This window comes from Motacilla alba, chromosome 3 (genome assembly GCF_015832195.1).
Source record: "Motacilla alba alba isolate MOTALB_02 chromosome 3, Motacilla_alba_V1.0_pri, whole genome shotgun sequence".
Classification (NCBI taxonomy): Eukaryota; Metazoa; Chordata; class Aves; order Passeriformes; family Motacillidae; genus Motacilla; species Motacilla alba.
The window spans coordinates 60,612,884-60,632,658 of NC_052018.1; the positions used below are offsets into that span (position 1 = coordinate 60,612,884).

The following is a 19,775-nucleotide window of genomic DNA, read 5'->3' on the forward strand; positions in this document are numbered from 1 at the left end:
GGCTCCAGCCAGATAACTGATGTTACTATCAATGTAAAAAAACCAGATACCATCTATAATATGCAAAATATGTTGCCTTTCATAGATATTCTCTGCACTATGGCTTCTCTCAAGTAGCCAAGCATCCACCAAAAGGAGGATCCTCTGAGAACTATGTGGTGCAGTCAGAACCACCCCTGCTTTTTCTTACTTTTTTTTTAAGTGTTTGTAGAAATCTTAGATGGTTCTCATCAACTTGAAGTGCTCTCTCTGATAGCGGTGCCTGCGGCATACACAGTGGAAGTGGCAGTGCCCTGTGTTAACATGGAAATGCTGTTTGTTTACAGTCTTGAGTCACTGAATCCTTCCTGTCAAGCCGAAAGCTTTCATTATAATGCAGGCACTTACCATCTCCACAGCCTGCTCTTGAGTGACATCAAAACATAAGCTGGAATTTGTCATTATTATTGTCATATGCCTCAGAGTACGTGAATGGGCTGTGGAACCCAAAGCCTTGGGCGCTGAGTGGCATGTTTGGTCTTTTAGAGGAACAATTCTGCCTCTGGTCCAGCATTTGCATCTCTGAGACAGTTGTCACAGCTGCTCCCGGTAATGTTGACTGTCATGTTTTTAGTGCAAAAGCACCTCATCTGAATAGCTAGGCAGCGGTTACACTCCACATTTCACAGATTTTCTCTTTGTATCAGTCTGGCCCTTCTTCAGAGTTGCTGCAGAGAGCCGGTGGCTTTGGGACGGGAAGCGGATGGGGCAGAGCGGACACATTTGCTCTCCTGCTTTTATGTCCAACTCGGGGCCCTTGGTCGCTGTAAAGGGCAGCCCCTGCTGCCCCGCTGTCAGCCCGGCTCCCAGCGCCAGGACCGTCTGCAGGATTCTTGCTCCTGCCACTGCAGAGGGGCAGCTGCTGAGCAGGAGGAAATGAGTCTCAGCAGGCACAAATCTATTGCCTGTGTTTTTATTCTTTCCATTTCTTTCAAATGGAAAACAATCTGAACAGTTTCTGAGGATGAGGGGTATAAATCTGTCTGCTGCTATTTATACCGTGCTCGTCACTGCAAGTGTCTAAATGCTTAAAGTATATATTTGCTGCCTAACCTGAGGTGGTCTTCAGGCCACTTGCGCTGTCACGAGCAGGCATGTATAATACCGAGAGCAAAGAAGAGTCCTGGGCGATGTCCAGGTCTCATTCTTCCTTCTGCTTGGGCTGGGGCAGGTTGATGCTTAAGCTTGAGGCTCCTGGGCATTAGGAGGGTGGTAAGATGGACCTTTGTGGTTGACACGGTGTTGAATGGTGACCCAGAGGAGTGACTTGCATCAGTGCAATAAGCATCTGCCTTATTAGCCCTTAACACTGAAAGGGAACGTTCTGTGTTCCGAGACTCACAGACAGCACTGGGAGTGTTCTGCTTGTTTGGGTGGGTAGACAGCAAGAACAAGGACATTAAAATGGATGTGTCTGTTCTGGCTAGTTATTTTAATAAATAACTTCCCCTTGTTTTTATTTGAATAATAAGATACCCCTTTTCTGTCTGATCTCTTTCAAACATTCACTTTCACCATGCGTGCCTACATGTTGTTTTTTATTCCCATATTCTACACGGACATTCAAACAATATTAAAACCACTGATTCATTTAAATACTTTTTAAACTGTTGTTGTTAGTCATTTTTGTATTGACCGAATTTTTCATTGGTAATATTGTTGGCAGCGGTCCATGTCTGCCTGGCTGGAGGCCAGTTTAAGCTAGGCAGGATGAGCCCTATTGTTCAGCAGACTTGGATTTTGTTAAACTCCCTAACAGAAATATGTGTCAGGAGATTTGCAGCTATAAATTGGATCATGTTGGTGAGGTTGGGAACTCGCTCAGTGCGAAATTGAACATTTCGCCATGCCTGTTGCTAAATGTGTTTGTGCATGTTTCCTCCATGGGTTTCAAAAAATAAAAGAAAAAAAAAGAAAAGCGTATGAAGAAAGCTAGACCTGTTGAGCTCTGTCTTTACCTTCTACAGCTGGTACTTTCTTTGATGTTGAGTGGTTGAAAAATGCAGCAATGCTTGGTTTTGTGCACAGAAATGCTAAAAGCAAGTGTGTTTTCCCTTTTCTCTCTGTGTGTTACAGGCAGTCAGATGCCACCGCAGCCTCCTGGCAGCCAGTCAGAATCCAGCTCCCACCCTGCCTTGAGCCAGTCACCAATGCCACAGGACCGAGGTTTGTTAGGTGTTGGGGCTTTTTCAGTTGGTGCCAAATGCAGCCTTCATTTTAAGTTGCAAGTTAGCAATGTGAGATTTCCTCGAATTTCTTTTCTTTTCCCAGGGAAAATAATGACAGTCTTCATTGTAAAAAGCTTGGGGGGGTTTCCGTCTCCAGGGAAAGAGCAACTGAATAGCAGGTTTTACCCAACTATAATTGAAAATAAGGTTTTCTCAAAATACAGTGAATGCCCAGAGTATAGAGGCAGTTTCTCTAAGTACTTGAGTCATGTCCTGGAGAATACAGCTCTTCATTGTCTACCTTGGAATTAAGATGTAGAGAAAAAGTGGTAACTAGGAGCAGTTTTGCTACTGTTCCTGAAAGTATCATCTTTAATTTCTTTGCATGGACACAATAGTCCTCAGCCAGTTCCATGATAAACTATCTTTAAATATAAAGGGAAATCAAATATTTAGGTCAAATGGTTCAATCATTTGGAAATCTTGCCATGGAAAACCTTGCAGGCAAGAGCATTGTTCTCAAAGGGTGCTCCCTACTGTGTGCCCACAAAAATAAGCAGAGCATTCTTAAGTTATATTTACCTTTTATAAACTTTAAGCTCTTCTTTCCTTTCACCTTCTTTCTCCCTAGCTCATGGAATACAGTTGTCACAGCTTTGTTGCGTGGCCATACGTGCTATCAACTGCTGTAAACCAGGCATCCTGTCCATGCAGTGGTTAACATGTGCCAGTGACAGGCTTGCAAAACAGACACATGATAACTGTGATAAACATGGAGTTATTTATGAAATGCCCCTCCTAAAATGTCTTCCTTCCAGAAATATCCTAAGTAGCACCATATGGGGATACCATAAATACTAGAAGTTTTCTCACAGTGAAACAAGTTGAACTCACAGAATGACAAATTTCTGGGATAGCATCCAGGAGGAGCTAAGAGGATTCACAAAGAAGAGCAGAGAGTCTTAATTTTTGCTATTTTTCTGGGTTGAATGTCCCCTCCTCCAGTAATGCTGATTAATGAGAACATGAAATACAGAATTCCATGCTGGTTTGTTCTGTTTCCTTTTCAGTCCTTCTTTATACTCAGTTGTTAGTGCAGGGACATATTTTCCCATTAAAAAAATTCAGAATGACATACTTGTTTGGTGAAAAAAGAGTGCCCTCAGTACCCAATACAAAGACATGATGCTTTGTGGGATAGAAATGTCACAAGGCAGCAAGAATGGATCAGATGAAGGCTTTGAAGACCCAAACATCTCAGAAAGATATGAGCATTTTCTTGCACAATTGGGTCTTGGCATAAAAATGTTATAGTGCCCAGTAATAATTAGCTCTGCAAGATATGTTCCTCACCTGGCTTTGGGGGACAAGTTAGGCAGGTCTGACAGAACTGGAAAGGTCAAACCTCTCTGTTCTGCTGTAGAACAAAACTGGGGTTCAGTGTGTGATCAGGAGAGGCAGACAGGTATTCCGAGGTAAAACAGAACACAGCTGCCATAATTGGGAAGTCAAACAAGTAAGTAACAGTGAGAAAAGTAAAATTTACAGATTGATTTCGTTTGTTTTTCATCTACACAGTGAGAATTGTGGGTATATTCTTATAGAAAATGTGTTTAGGAGTGTTGCAGTTTTTGAACACTTCATATGCAAAATCTGGTGTAATATGCATGATCCTTGTGACCCAGCTTGTACAAGAAGTCCATTTGTTTCATGCAGGAGATTCAAAATTTGTAACTAGCTAGGTCATATTGATTTTGCAGAACATGTTCCCCAAAGCTTCTCTAAAGTCTGTGCTGTATGCGCATAAACATGCGTGCATTCCCTTTTGTGCCCTGTCATTGATTAGAGGCTCCTTTGAAATGGAAAACTTCACCTTTTAAAAAGGCTGTTACATTAGTTGATTCCTTTACTTGCTTGAACTGGTTTCCACAGAACTTGAAGAAAGGAAGGAGGGGGAATGATGGGGACTCAAAGGGAAGGTGCTTGTCATTTACTGATAAAAACCTGAGCAGAAAATCGTTGCTGCTAAGGACACCTGATCCTTGGGCATCTGTTACAGTAATTTAAACTCTCGGCTTACTGATACACTTTCTCCAAAAAAAGAAAAAAAAATTAAAGGAAAATGAAAGCAAAAACCCCAGAGACACTCCATAGGATAAGGTAATGTTGTTTGTTTTCGCATTTTGTATAGCATTTCTTTCCTTGTTTAGAGAGAGAACTGGATGAACAAAAGACTACTAATCATTGCTTGAGCAGAATCCTCTGCTCTCAATACTTGAAAAAAATGTTATTTACCAGCTATCATGAAGATTGACTGATGGGTGGAGTCTGAGCTGTAGCACTTCAGGATGCTAAACCACTACGTCAAACCATTAAGTTTACACTTATTTATTTTATTGTTAAAGTGTTGGGTTTTATTTTGCCATGCTTTCCATGGTTACTCAGCACCCTTCTGGGATTTTTATGTTTGCCTGCCTAGGACTCTACATCCCTTGTCTCACAATGCAGCATGAAGCAATGACCACATTTTTACATGTACACTCTGTGTGTGATAGTACAGACTAGCAATGTACTGCATATATACAGTAATAGGAGTTTCTTGGGGGATTGGATTTTTTTGTGCTCCTCAGGTTTCTTTTTATATAGCTTATTTAATACTTTTTTGTAATAATCATTAAAATGCTTACTTCTAAAAAATAATTTTTAAGTTTGTCATGTCCTGCTCAAGCTGTAGAACTTTTGGACCTGCTCAGTGTAAATGTAGCCTGCTGTTCTAGGCACTTCTGTTCTTGTCCCACAACCGGTAACTGGCCGCTGTTGTTTGATGCCCAATCAGTGAAATGGTTTTAGTTCTGCCAACACATGTTGGCTACCTAAGAAACAAGAAATTGAATTTTATGTACATAACCTATTTCTTAGCTCACGCGGCTTGGAAAGCAGTGGGACTTGAAGTCAAGTCCCGTACATCTGAAAGAACTGTTGGAGTCAGACAGCTGTGGAGACAGACTGGTGTCAGAAGTCTCTTGGAGAAGCAAAAGTGTGCTTTTTTAACTGCTGCTGAATCCCAACAATTACCATTACATGCGGCTACCATAATGACAGTGTAGTCATGACTAATTGAGGTAGTCATCAAAACTTGCTTCATTTTTGGGAGGAAGGAGGATGCACATCTTGCTCTCCATTTCTAGTAGATCTCCTCCAGACTTTACTTTATATGATCAAAAGTAGGGGTTCCATATTTTGTGTTTATTGAAGTCAAGGCTCTTTATAAACTTTCTTTGCATCAGCCCCAGAGGTAGGGCAGCTGTCATAATCATTCAGCAAATACTTGAGGTACACTGCCACTTGAGTTCCCTATGTTCAGCTGTATCTATTTATTTGTTTGTTTTTTGGAAGCTGTAGTTTGAGGATGTCCTTAGTAACCAGAAGTGCTCAAGGAATTTGAAGTTATTTCTAGGGATCAAATTAGAAGCCCAGCACATCCCAATTGACCCTCTTCATTAGTTTCGTGAGGCTGCAGCCTGAAAAAGACACCTTTGTCCTCGCCATTAGCTTATACTCCCATTCTTACTTTTGTAAACTAACAGAGATTTCTGTCTGCTCATATGAACACTCACCTGTGCAAGCACTGTTAGGAGAATATTTGTCATAATAATGTTGAAATAGGCACTTTTACCCCTGCAGGAAAGAATGGTTCCTTATGTAATTCTGAAAAAGCTTAGAAAACTTACCTGCTTTTAAATAGTATTTTCATGCTTATGCAGTTGGGTATGTGGATGTCAGGTTTCAGTCTTATATTGAAATAGTGAATTGGGAGCTCCTGAAAACCATTGAATTTAATGAAAACAGTTAATGACTTCACATTATTACTGTAGCAAGCACTCTCATAATGGGGATACTTAAAGAAGCCTTATTTATTAGTGCAAATGTATATGGGTCAGAATTAATTTTTAAAAAATCTTTAATTGTTTTCCCCTTATAATTTTCACAGCGGTACATAGTTAAATATTCATGATAATGCTGATGATATGCTAAAGGTCTGAAATAGATCTGGAGTCTCAAAATCAACACAGGTTATTTAACCCTTTTCATCTAATGCACCATTGGGGACTTGCGGAGCGAAATCCCAGAGCACTGGAATAATTAGAAGATAGTAATGAGGATTTAATTAGTCCTTGAGATATGCTGAAATAGGACCACTGAGAACTTTTCTTTTTGGACATGGATTGCAAGCAGAATTGATGCCGTTGCAGCTGCTGTGATGTGCTGGAAAATGTATTCCATTGCTGGAGGCAGTTTCATGGCAGCATTCTGTGCCTGTCAGATCTATGTGGACAGTGCCTGGAGTAATCACCTCCAAAATTGTTGAATAGAAGTTGCTGCCTTCTCCATCACCTTCTCCTAGTACCTTTTCATTTTTTTCTTTTTTGTGTCATTCTTTCTGTTCTACCTTTATTTCATTCCGTTGTTGACATCCAGCTTTTGAGGAGTGTTGTACAGTTGTGTGCTCTATTAAAAACATATCACAGTCAGGCACAAGGAGTCCCTGAAAACTGCTTGCTCTTAAGAGTACAGGTGTTACACTAAGCAAAATTTGGATCTTTTTGACACTGCTGCTTGTAAGGTTTATCCTCAGATCTTGTCCTTATTTAGTATTAGATCTTCACAGAAGTGATATTTATCAGTAGCTGCAATGTAGTAAATTTAAATAGCTTTTTTGGCAGTCAAGATGTTATCCAGTAAGAGGTTGTAACAGATGGGATGTGATCAGGCATTTTGATGTTCTCTTTGTGCTTCCCTACAAACACTAAGTAGCAACTGAATTCCTGTAACTAAAATTCCCTAATTTACCCATTAGATTTCATACAGGTATTTTTCTCCCCTTTAACTGTTTTCTGGGCAGGCTTATTTGTACACAGCCATTACATAAATTCCACTGTCATGCATTTTCTTCTAACAAAATATAAATGTTTTTGCTCGTGTGGAAGACACAGAATACCAATCAGGTGTTTTGAACCTACCATTCCTGATCAGATTTATGGTTTAATACTGACGTTTGATGGTAGAGATTATTTTCCCTGAAATCCATTTTTTTCTTAAAAATGGAAACCAGAAGGAAGAAAATAGATCAAAGAATTCTTATTGCAACAAGAAAGATACTGTAGTTTGCTTTTAGATCTTTAAAAGACTTTTTCCCTGAGAATACATTTTTTGCTCTCATTTGGGGATTTGGGATCTGTTCAGAGCACTGAGGAGCTAGAGAATAAAATGATTCTTGTCATTAACATTCTTCTGCTTGCCATGTTAACGATGACACCACTTAAGGTTAAATCAGACTTGGTAATAAGTTTACTTGATGTAGACTGAAGTGTTTCAGGCTCTTAAAGAAAGATGCTTGAGACATGCATAGAGTGCAAAGCCACAGGTATGTTTGAGTGCCTCTTCTGCACACAGCCTTCTCCAAGTGGGTCAGCGCAGGGGAGCTGAGCTCTGTCTGGTATGCAGGAACACTCTGCCAGGCTGGGCAGAAATCATGCCCAAGAAACTGGGATAAGAGGAGCTGTGCCCTCCACAAACAGAAAAAGTGCATCACATAAGGAGGAAAGGCAGGGTTTAGTTGAAACTGTCACATTAGCTCTGTAAAGCATCCCTTTTTTATGTCAGGGCACGTGATGAAGTAGGAACATCATGCCAAGGAGTACACAGAGCAGGTCTGTATGTGGAGGCAGAGCCAGGCACCAGGCTTTTTTGGTGACTCAAAAAGCTACATCACTTTCTCAACTTAGTGAGTGCTAAATTTATTGACAGTTTCTAGAAAAGATCTGGCCATCATTCATTTTTACCTCTGTATTTTTAATTAGATTGTAAAAGTGGAAGTGCATTGAAATGTAGTGTCAGTGTGATAAGCAGGTTTTTAAAATGTGTACATACTATTTTTCTTTGCTGTTTTGATTAGCAATGCACAGCAAAAAAGCTTACAATATGTTTACTTTGATTAGTAATCAACATCACTGGGAACAAAAGTTCCTATTTTTCTCTCTGAGCTGGGGAGTGCATAGTTTTGTGTCTGTTTGTCTCCCAAGTGTTTCAGGAAAACCTGCTTTTCTTGCCCAAAAGTATTAGAAATTATGTTGCTCTGCCAAAACAGGTTAATTCTTAAAGAAGTCAATCACCATTTCAGGTTGCTGGTTCCAGACTGTACTTGGATTTCAGACACACACCAGCCAGTCTCAGCTTTAGGTTGATCTGATTACTAGTGGCCTATGCTAAATATACAGCAGGCCATCTGCAAGAAGAACCAAAGGACAAAAGGGTATGATTTACATATGATAAGCCATGCTGGGAGACAGCAAACCTGCAGAAGTAGGATGTGAAGTAGGTAATAATATCTGTACAATCAAAACCCAGAATCAGTTCTCGACAAATAAATTTTGTATACTAGCAGCTGGTCATTGCAGTCTTCTTGCTGATGTTAAATCCTGTTAGACTTGGAGATGAATCTTTATTTCATTTTTTAAACTAAATTGGGAATTCTCTTTTTGAGATTAGGGAGCAGAATTGACTCATTCTGAGAGTGTTTATATAGTTGCCAGCAGAGAGACTTCTCAATAGAAAAGTTTCCACTGACTTCATTAGGCAGCCACCAAATTCCCTGCCTCTGGGCTCAGGGAGCAGGATAAGCTACAGCAGTTACTGAAGAAGAACTTGACAGAGTGAGTCAATGTTGCTGTCACACACTTGATGTGAAGTTACTGGGTATGATCCCTGTCTCTGGGAGAGCTTCCCTTCGTGGCCTATAAACTGGGAGCTGCCTGTTCAACCGCACCATGGTTGTCAGGACACTCAGTGCCTAAGTTAACCTTTTTATGAAGCTTCTGTAAAGATAAACAACCTCTCATCTAAGACCCTTTATGTCTTTTTAAATTAATGTACAGGACAGTGAGTTGAAATCTATATAATATATATATTTATAGCTAACACTGGATAATTCCTACCATCCCAAAGGATCCCAAAAGAATAAACACTCATCAGGGAACAGCTGCAAATCAAGGAAAAGAAAAAGTCAGTCAAATCATAAATCATGGTAAAAATAAGACTAAGGCAAAGGCATTTTGGGACTGAGGACAACACACTGATTTTGTGTTTTTGAAAGAAGCAATATGATTTATTTTACATGTGTGCAACAGAAGACACATCACGTATACTTTAGTCTTGTCCACAAAGTATATATAGCAATATTCAATATATTTACTTCATGAAAAGGAAGATCTGAGTTGATTCAGGGAACCTTTGAACAGCAGTCTCTGGGGAGGGTGAAATTTTCAAACTTGAAATTTAGACCATTAAGCCTGCAGGCTTTGCACATTGCACATCGTAAAATGCCGTTCCTTGCTTGCTCTCCTCCATGATTTTCCTAAGTGTGCACATTATTAGGGAAACTTAGGCAAATGTTGATTGTGCAAAGCAGACGGACTCCTCAGGTTTTTCATGTTGCTGCTGAGATTAATTCCAGCAGCCCAAGCTACCTACTGAAATTCAGGATTCCCTTCGGGGGCAGCTGGGAGGGCAGGGTAGGCGCTTTTGTACTGCAAGTCACCGTGACCCTGATTTTTCAAGCACCATAGTAAAAGCATCTTCTGTAAGGTATATTACAGTAACAAATGATGTGTAAAATGGCAGATGAGCAATGTGGTTTTTGTTTAGGCTGTGCATGAACATCTCCACAAATGTCTTTCCTTCTTTGTCCTCAGTATAGCACTTAAAATTTGCATCAGAGAGCATTATGCAAGGTTTGCATTAGGAAAGGTTGGGTATTTCTTCCCCGGCTACCATCTGGGTAATCTGTCTGATCCTTCCCCAGATTCTAATTTATCAATGATAGATTATATGAATTTCAAGGCTAGGCAGTAGCAGAGGGAGGTTTAGGGGTGGGAAAAATTTAAACATTATTGCACGCTATACATAGACAGGGTTTTGTAATATCAGAGAGAGAAGCAGAGGAGATTCAGCCAGTTAACCTAATAGCACAGCTGGTAAAACACTAGGGGGTCTGGGTTAAAACCTTAGCTAGGTCATTAGTTTCCATCTTCCCTAAAGCTATTCACATTGTGAAGAGAAGCAGTCAGACAAATAAACAGTGAGGAGACTGTAAGATAGATATTAAAGCATAATAAGAAAATAATTTTAAAGAAAAATATAAACCAGTCCAGCACTTCTTCTTAAACAGAACATTGGTCTTTTTGTGGAAATGAGAGATACTGCAGTGATCTTTGCAGGAAATCCTAATTTTGCTGTGATGATATTTTCCTTTACTGCTGTTTCACATAAGCAAAGAAATATTCTTTGTCGAATGGTTGTGAAGAAATGTGATGGTCGTACTGCAGATATTAGCAGATGCCATTGTGAAAATAAATTGTCCAGATTCCAAAGGGAAATCATGTCACTGTTACTCTATCCTAGAGAAGTTCAGATGGTTTTAGTGGTGCTCTGATGGACTTGGAGAAGCTGGCAAGGTTTATGTGGGTTTTTATGTGGGCTGAGAAAAAGAGCTCAGTGTAGAAACTTGATTACATTTTTTCATGGTTAATGGAGAAACATTAGAAGAACTTCTAATTAGAAGAAGAGCAGTTCATTAGAAGAAGAAGAGTTCTCAGAAGAACTGAGAGTGAATGTCTGAGGAAGGAAAGTTTGCCAAAAAACTGTATCATGAATGTGCAAGCATTTGCTCTTTTTTCTTAAAGAACTTTCTCCTAGTTCCTCCTTTTGGAACTTTTTGGGGTTTTTTTTAATAGAATGTGATTGGAGAAAGAAATAAGAAATTTTAAATACTTCTTTTAGCTTTTATAAAATATTATGTCCAAAGATACTGTATTGGTGCAGTGCAGGTATTTTATTTATTTGGTGTATTATTTCTTTTATCTGCCTATTAACTGGACAGGAATGTTGAGAATTAGTATTTGAGATTGACACTGCAAGCTCAGGCACTCATGCTCACCAACCCATCGCCCTGTGGTGTGTATTGCTAAGTCAGATGCTTTGTGTGTGTCAAACATAGGTCTAGCTGGGCATATGTTAATAAGGTTGCTTTCTAGAAAATGAAAATAGGATCTGAAGTATCTTGAATGTAAAGAAATCTTGTGCCTTCTTGCTTTAGATACCAGGTTTTTTAATCCGCATGATTTCACTTGATTAACTTAGTTTCTTTTCTGGTACATGGGTCAAACCGTCACCAGTTTCTTAATTGCTGTTATTTGTTTAGACCTGAATAACATTTTTGTCTGCTTAGATTTTTTCCAGTGCCTAGATCTCTCTCACTGTGTCCTTTTCAGCCTTTATTTTAAGTAGCACCTTAGGGGAAGGAACCATGCCATACTTTGCCAGTGACAGTAAGTAGTTCATGGCCAGGTGGAGCTGGCCCCCTCTAAGCAATGGTACAACAGTTTTTCTTAGCTCCTGCTGTCTCTAAGCCACATATCTCCAGGTTTGACCAGACCATGTGAAGATGTTTGTTCAAGTACCATCCAGACAACCTGGTTGCATATTTAGGGTTTTTGTGTCACAGGCTTATGTGAATGACCAACTCTTTCAATTACTAGAACACTTGATTAATGTGTGAGTTGTTTTCTGTTGGATATTTCCTTGCAGTGCTCTGAGGTGCTGACTTTGGACATGTTTAGCTGGGCAAAAATCCAGACATGGTTCACCAGTCCAAAGCCTTCCTGAGCTGTCCTTGCCATCTGAAACGGGGGGGCTAGGCAAAGTTTCAGTGTGACTGTGATGTTCCTCAGCATCCTGCTGTGCTAACAGGGTGCCAAATCACAGAATAATGCTTTTCATTTGTTTAGCTTTACCCTGACATGTCTGTCTCAGTGCTGTTTATCCACAGATGAGCTAGATTTGGGAGTCACTGCTCTAGATCCGTCATAGTTCTGTTGTATACTCTGGTGAAAATCCTGAGAGAGTGGATACAACACAAACCGCTGTTTGAGGAAGGAAGGTCTGCCAAAAACTTGTGTCATGGGTGTGCAAACATTTGCTCTTTTTTCTCAAGGGTACTGACCAGTGCCTTGCTAACATACCAAGCATTGGAAATTTCTGTTTCTCCCCATACAGAAGTTTTTCCTTTAGAGGTAGTGGAAAATATCACTTCACATACTTAATTTTTTTGAGCTGATTCATAAGTACACGATTTTATGTTATCTTTCCCTAATTAGTTGATCATCAGTGTATGCATCCAATCTGTTCCTACTTTTCTTATTCCTTGATTTTCAGACTAATAAGCCTATCTAGCTAGTAATAGCCCTTGCTTTAGCCTCTGCCCTTTAACAAGGAGAACTTCCTTGTTTCTTACTCAAGAAGGTTCCTGAGTTGTTTTGGTCCCAAGCTCTGTCACTAAGCATGCCCCTCTAGAAAGAGCTGTAGCCCAGTGTACTTTTTTCTTAGGTAAGTTCATTTTTACAATATACTGTTGCACGTTGTACCTTTCCTCATTTTTTATTTATCAGATGCATAAATTAGTGATGATCTGCTATCACTGTAAACTCCAAAGTTTTTGTGAGCTTATAATGAGTAAGTGTTGCACATGTTTCCAGGTTTAATTCATTCATGAAAATCGATGGACTACTCCTGGTTTAATCAAAAGACCTCTCATTGACTGTGGTTAAAGTGTGTGCCAGTAGAGACTTGCTGTCCATCAACTGATATGCAATAACCTGTCACTTCCTTTTTGTTCAAGCTTCTACTTTTCTGTAAGGTTTTTTCATATTCAAGTAAAGATTTTAAAATATCAAAAGAATCTGAGGTTTTACAGCAGCACCCATCACATTCAGTGGGTGTTTTTCGTGGGTAGTGCTAAGGTGATAGTATTCAAGAAACAGATGGGTTTGTATCGGTCAATGTGCAGATGTAAGTAAGAGAACCTTAGTGCACAATTTCATGAAGCTTTAGTAATTTATTGTTGTATATCTGTTTTGTGTATACATATGCCTGTGGGAAGGACAAGGTTTTAAATTGTTTTTAAAAGGCATCATTGGTGGTATTAGCTAAATGATGTGCATTACCAGGTGTTAGGGCTCTTTAGAGCAAGAGAAGCTTCATTTTTGTCTTTTCCTTCATCAAAGGAGAAGAAACATTAAGCATTGCTTGGTTTACTTTTCTCTGTATTTTGCTAAAAAGAAAGAAGAAAAAATGCTACCTGACGATTTTTAAACGCTCTATGTATGTTCAATTTGAACATGCAAACATATTTTATTATTGTTACAGTGTGATAATTGTTAATAGTATGCTACTCTTCCATTGAGAAAAAAAAAAAAACCTGCAAAGATGACTCTGCAATGTTAAAATTTTTAATACCATTTTTAAATGGTTTTTAATGTTTTTTTTCATTCTTCATGTGTGTAAATGTAGTATAAAAGCTAACTCAAAAGGAAGAGAATGCTTCTGGCAGGGTCACTTTATTCAGCTACTTCTGAAATAGCTTAGTTTGCCAAAACGCACTCAAGTGTTTTTTCAATAAGTAATATTTTGTTGTGATGGCAAGTAAAGCATCACCTCTACCTCTTTGTATCATTAATATTAAGGGAAGGGAGTAGATTTGTTCACTGATGAGTATGTTGCCACTGCAATTTTCAAGGCTTAATTCATAACTGTTTCCTAGCAGCTTAAAAGACAATACAACCCACCTTGTTGTCACAGGGGTTGACAAGTCAGATGCAGTCTGGCTGTTGAATCACTTCACTGCCATTACTCCAGTGCACCGCTAATGTAATCCTAGTTCCATTCTTTACAGAAGAAAACTTTATCTTAAATCTAATTTTCTGGAAAGAAAATTTATTTCTTTTTGTATCAGCTATAAAATGAAGTTGAACACTAGGGAAAATGTGTGTAAATAAGGAAAAATGAATGTATGCCAGCTGCTCCCTTTCATTTCTGATAAGATTTTTAGAATTGATGTTGTTTTTTTCTTTATGATGCATGAATGTTAATGTATTGACCGGGAACCCTTTTCTCTCCAAGAAATCTGATCTTTCTGCAAATAATTAAAACACTTCAAACTCATGCACTCATCTCGGGATGTTTACTGGGCTCTCATGGAAGTTGATGAGGATAGACTCCTCTATATTGTAATGGAATCCAGATCACAGTAAGAACTGTTCTTTGCTACTCCACATCTCATCTGTAGCTGAAAGGACTCCTCTCCTCTCTGGAAAGAAATCAGAGCATGTCCTGTTTCATTATCACGCTTCAGTGTAGTATACAAACAGTAGCAGAACACAGTATAGCATAGATATTTTTCCCAAATTTCAGGATTCCTTTTCCTTATTTTTTTATCTTCCTTCAAGAGAAAATAGCAATGCCACCCTTGATTTGAGAGGAATCCTACACCTCTGAAATGATGAAACTTATGCCTCACATCAAAAGCAGTTTAGGCGTGTGTTCCTTTTTTGTTGTATTAATAAACATCTTTATTAAATTAAGGCTAGAGCATGAGTTTGAGTAGTATCACACAGTTATCTCTGCTCTTGAGTTAGTTACTGGCATGCCCCTGGCTTGGTTTTGGCCAGTGTTTCCTGAGCCACAGCCTAGAGCATGGATAAGGCAGGACAAGGGACTGTGCCCAGAAGCCATACAGATAAGATTACCAGGACTGAGTGGGAAGGTTTATCTGGATGGACACAAGTGTCCCACTCTCTTCCTGGCATGTTTTATTTATGACTGTACACATAGCTGTCAGTCCATTCCACAGCATCCAAAATGAATGAGGAGGAGTTTACTGAAGAAGAGGTCATTTGAGTAGAAACACTTACTTTTTACTTATTACTCTGGTCCCTTTAGAAGCCTTTTTGACAACAGCAGAGCTGGTTAAAACTGATCATGTCCATGTTTTTCATTAGACATTAGTCCACGTTCTCCATTGGCATCATCAACCAGCAGTCCCTCTGCATCACTACTGGAAATTACTATACCAGTAGCTGTTCAGTGTATCACCCTTCCTTGTGGTGTTGAGAAAAGTACTCCTTGCAATAATAATGGGGCTGAAAAACCTTAATCACTAGCGCAATGTTTGGAACGTTACCTCATATGGATTAAAAGCTGAACAGAAAAAAACCTCTCACTTCTAGTCTAGACAGAGGAGTAAATTTACTATCTTTATCATAAAAATCTTTGTGTGACCAGTACAAATTTTTTCATTCAAATGGATCCCACAAGTGTGATATATATATAGTGTGTGTTGGGAGCATGGGCTTTGGTTTTGTACAGACACACAATTGTATTAGGTTTCTAAATTACTTGCAGCACTGTTAGCAGAAGGCATAGGCCTTGTAATAAGAGTTGTGCCCAGAGTGGAACTGCTTTAAAAATCAAGGGATCTGTTTCAAAATAAAACTAAATGGAGAAGGTCATGCAAGTTTTCCATTTCAGAAGTGTGGAGTTTTCCAACCAGTACAAACCAGTTTCCAAGCTGCCATTTTCCACTCAGATTTTGCTGAGTGTGTCCATGTCTGCTCTGTCTCCAGAGCAAGTGCCAGGCTCTGACTTTGCAGTTCAGGTGATCAAGTTCCTTGTCTTGGGGCTTGCACAAAGATCAGGAAAAATTGATGCATATTCAGCAAATCTTGCAGTTGGAGTTTTAGCACAATGTGGGTTGAGCTTTTCACAGCACGAAGGAACTGTGCCCAAGGGGTACAAAGTCATCTCATCTCCTGATTTTTCTCCTTACATCCTGCACCTCAGTGTTTTCAGTTACGAGTCTGATCACATGTCTGGATATGGCTCAGAAAAAATTACCTCTCTTCATTAATCAGGCATTGAGTGTCTGGGGGTAGGGAGAGGGTGATGTTTGGTGCCATCCAGTGGGAGGACACCCCGGCCCTGTGGGAGAGTCATCCTTTTGTGCCGCAGCCTGGGGCTCCCTCCTCATCCGGCACGGTGGCAGCACAGCCAGAGCCAGCCTGTGGTATGTGAGGGTTTTGCCTCGCAGGGAAATGGAAAGATGAAATTTAATACGCAAGCAGAACAGGAAAGAAAGCTGATTTCCTCCAGAAATAAAAAAACAAATTAAAAAAAACCCTAAATTTTGCCAGCACATCCTCTTCAACATTCAAAGCAGCACTAAAACCTTTCAGGGTATAAAACATCAGAAAACCAGCATCCCTACATAGACATTTCATGGGCACGATTGCAGTGTTTTTCCCAGTTCATGAAAACTTTAAAACCCCACCTCAAAACCCTCTTCTTCCTTCATTTGATAGGCTTAGTTCTGTTCCTTCATGTGCAGCTTCTAAATTTGATACTGTTTCACTAGGTCTCATGCTGTCACTTCTGAACCTTAAGTTAAATTGGGATTCATTAATACATTTACAAAAGGGAAAAGGGAGAGAATGCAATGCAATGTGCAGGGGAAAGACTAGAAGAAGGACCTACAGAACAAATACATAGCAAAACAACTGTTATTTCTGGCTGGTATGACTAGTCTTCACATAGAGGTAAATTTTAGCTCTGGTGAGTTTGTTGGCAATAGAGAAGTATTTACATTGGGTTTCTATATGCTGAAGTGAGGCATTTTGGTAGCGACATATAATTTTGAAGATGTACTCCCACCATAAGTCACCGGGCAAATTCTCTAGTACTGCTAATTAACTAATGCATATAATTGCCTTTGGTTTTTTTCCCTAAAAGTTGTTTTAATTTTAAAATTGGCACCCATTTGTAAAGAAGCAGGACTGCCCTGTATTCATTTACAAGTAAAAGTTTTCAAACCTTATATACAGGTTTTGGTGGTTGAGACATCATTGCTGACTTGGAGATGTGTGTGGTTTTCTTTGGATTAACAACAGCAGTTTTCTGGGTATTCTTAGTCAGAAATAACTAAAGAGGAATGCTTTATTTTAATGCCAAAGGATTTTTTAAAATAAAGAACAGTTACCTGAATATTAATTTTTGTTTTGGTGCTTTTCTCCCTATAGGTTTTATGGCAGGCATACAGAGGAACCCCCAAATGTCACAGTATGGACCTCAACAAACTGGACCTTCCATGTCACCACACCCCTCACCTGGAGGTCAAGTGCATCCTGGAATTGGTAGCTTTCAGCAGAGTAATTCAAGTGGTACTTATGGGCCTCAGATGAGCCAGTATGGACCACAAGGTAAAATGCTTCCTAGTGATAGATACAATAACTTATATATATTTTTGCAATATATATATGTATTGTGTATGTGAGTATGTATGTTAAAAAAATACATGCATACACAGCACTGTCCATAAAAAAATCATAAACAAATAAAGCTGTATCCAAAGGTGGAACTGCACCTTGTGGAAGAAGCTGTTTCTGTTCTTAGCACCTTTCTCTGTATAAAAATAGTGACCTTAAATTAGGCAAGGAAATGAAGAATCTGTGGCATTGCCAGGTCTATTGTTTAGGAGCCCAAGCATGTCATCTCTGTGATGAGGCTGCATTTGAGCAAGCATGGAATAAAGGTCACAACACCGCTCCCAAAATAGGACTTCTTTTCTTGGACAAAATCCCAAGGCCAACCTGAAATCACGTGGTGACTTTGAGGGTAAAGTCTTCTAACAAGCATAATAATGCAGTGGCTACTGTGGAAATAGAATATTGAGCTCTAATGCTTATGGTTTGTGAATCTTAAGTAACCCTTCAGACTGAGAGAGACAGTTCCTTTTATTTTACTTGTTTGACAGAATTGGTGGGGGAGTAAACCAAAATAGAATTCACAATTTCTGCCCATGGACAACCTTGAACTTGTCTAATTTTGCCTTTAATGGATAACCTTCATAAAGTATGCATCTGTTTAGGGGTTTAATGAAGTTGAAGTCAAGCCATGGCATAAATAAGGGTCAGTATTTTCTTTAGAGGTACATAAAGAAGCTTTTCTATTTCAGCACTTCCTACTCTTGCTTTCTTACTTGAAAGCCTCAGAAAGGACTTGAGCCAGCAATAGGAATTTCTGTAGGGCTCAGTGACTCTCCCGTGCTAGCAAGGATGGTTATTTTAGTCTCCTGAGTTTCTGAGAACTAGTTCTGATGTTTGTTTGCAAGAAGCCTTGCTGCCCTATGCAATGCTCCTTTCTGTTTCATCTCTGGGTAGCGTTTGGTTTAGTGTTCTGAGCACAGGGCTACAAGCCAAGATTTCCCAGTTTCTAATTTTGGCTCTGCCTTTTGCATCATCTTTCAGCTTAGGCAAGTAGATTCATTTCTCTGCTTTGCTTTCCTTAACTATAAAATGGGGCTAGTAATGCCTTATAGCCATGTGTGAAGATTAATTACCTAACTCCAGTTGACTGGTGCTTTCCTTTTATTTGGAAAGCATTTTGTTGCCATAAAATGCTGTCCAAGTGCTTATTTTTATCTGCACAGTGAGCAACTAGCTTAACTGGTAAAAAATCCAGTGGATTTATGATGTGCTATCCCGACTTCCAGCTGTACTGCTGCTGCTGAGATTCCAAACCATGGGAATAGTGGGTGTCAAGTGCAGTAAAACATTAGCCATCCACACTGATTGAATGGAAAGGTTTTTGTACTAAATCAATGCATTTAAGTAACACGCCAGATACTACTTTCTTTTTTTGCTTGAGTTCAGCAGTTCTTTTCCTCCCTCTGTAGATGAAAGTGCCTATGTAATGATTTTATGGGTCATGGTCAGGAAGAAACTGCTATTAAAAAGTGAACTTGAGGGACAGGAAGAAAATGAGTATCATTGTCATTAACAGGCCATTTCAGAAGGGTTTGGTGAATAGTGTGATGGATGAAAACCACGTTCTTCTGCCAGTGCTTGGAAAGTACCAGTGATTCTGTGCACTGGTCATCATAAAATAAGGGCCTTGCAGACTGTCAGCTCTGTAGGTAACAATTATGCCAGAAGAATACTACATTTTCACCAGGTTGATCTAACCACCAGGGATGAAGATAGTGATATTTCCAAGTTATGTGTTTACCTGGACTTAAGGTTTTAATAGTGCTTTTTCATTTTAAATGAAAGTAATCCATAATTGCAACTCTTAACATACCCTATTACAAAGCATAATCATATGCCAGCAATGATGTATATATAATAATGTTATCCCATTTGCCTTTTTCTGCAAAAATAGGAAATAAATTAAAAATTACCTGGGTTGAAACCCAGTTCTTAAATTATTAAACTAAAGTAATTCTCACGGATCTGATTTGCTTTCCATGTTTTGTTCACATAGGCCTTCTTCCAGAATATTGTTAAGCTTAGGCTGGGTTTGACAGGACTACTTGAATTTTCATATATGCATCAAAGCATTCTGGACACTAAGCTTTTGATCCAGCTTTGAATACTGGATTTCACTATGTGCTGTCCTGAAAACAATTGCTCAAGGCTAGTGTCCTCTGTGCAATGGAATTGCTCACCATAGGAAAGACTACACCATTAAGTTTGGACTGGAAGTATTAGCCCCCACTTCATGAGAGCAGAATGATCCATTTCATGCCTATGGTTGATTTATTTATTTTCATGTGTTTACATGACACTTAGAACTATTATAAGAGCAGAATATATTTTCCCAGGAAGCAGTTCTGTACTGGGT

The 19,775-nt window shown here is 39.3% G+C and overlaps 1 protein-coding gene across 9 annotated transcripts in view; it reads left to right on the top strand.

Moving 5' to 3' along the window:
* The window catches only part of ARID1B (AT-rich interaction domain 1B), a 326,580-nt gene that overhangs the window by 242,741 nt on the left and 64,064 nt on the right, over window positions 1-19,775 (top strand). For all 9 annotated transcript variants that reach the window (XM_038133282.1, XM_038133283.1, XM_038133279.1 and 6 more), the window contains 2 exons: window positions 2,116-2,205; window positions 17,174-17,353. In XM_038133282.1, the coding sequence (XP_037989210.1) occupies window positions 2,116-2,205; window positions 17,174-17,353 (270 nt within the window). The remainder of the gene's footprint in view (window positions 1-2,115; window positions 2,206-17,173; window positions 17,354-19,775) is intronic.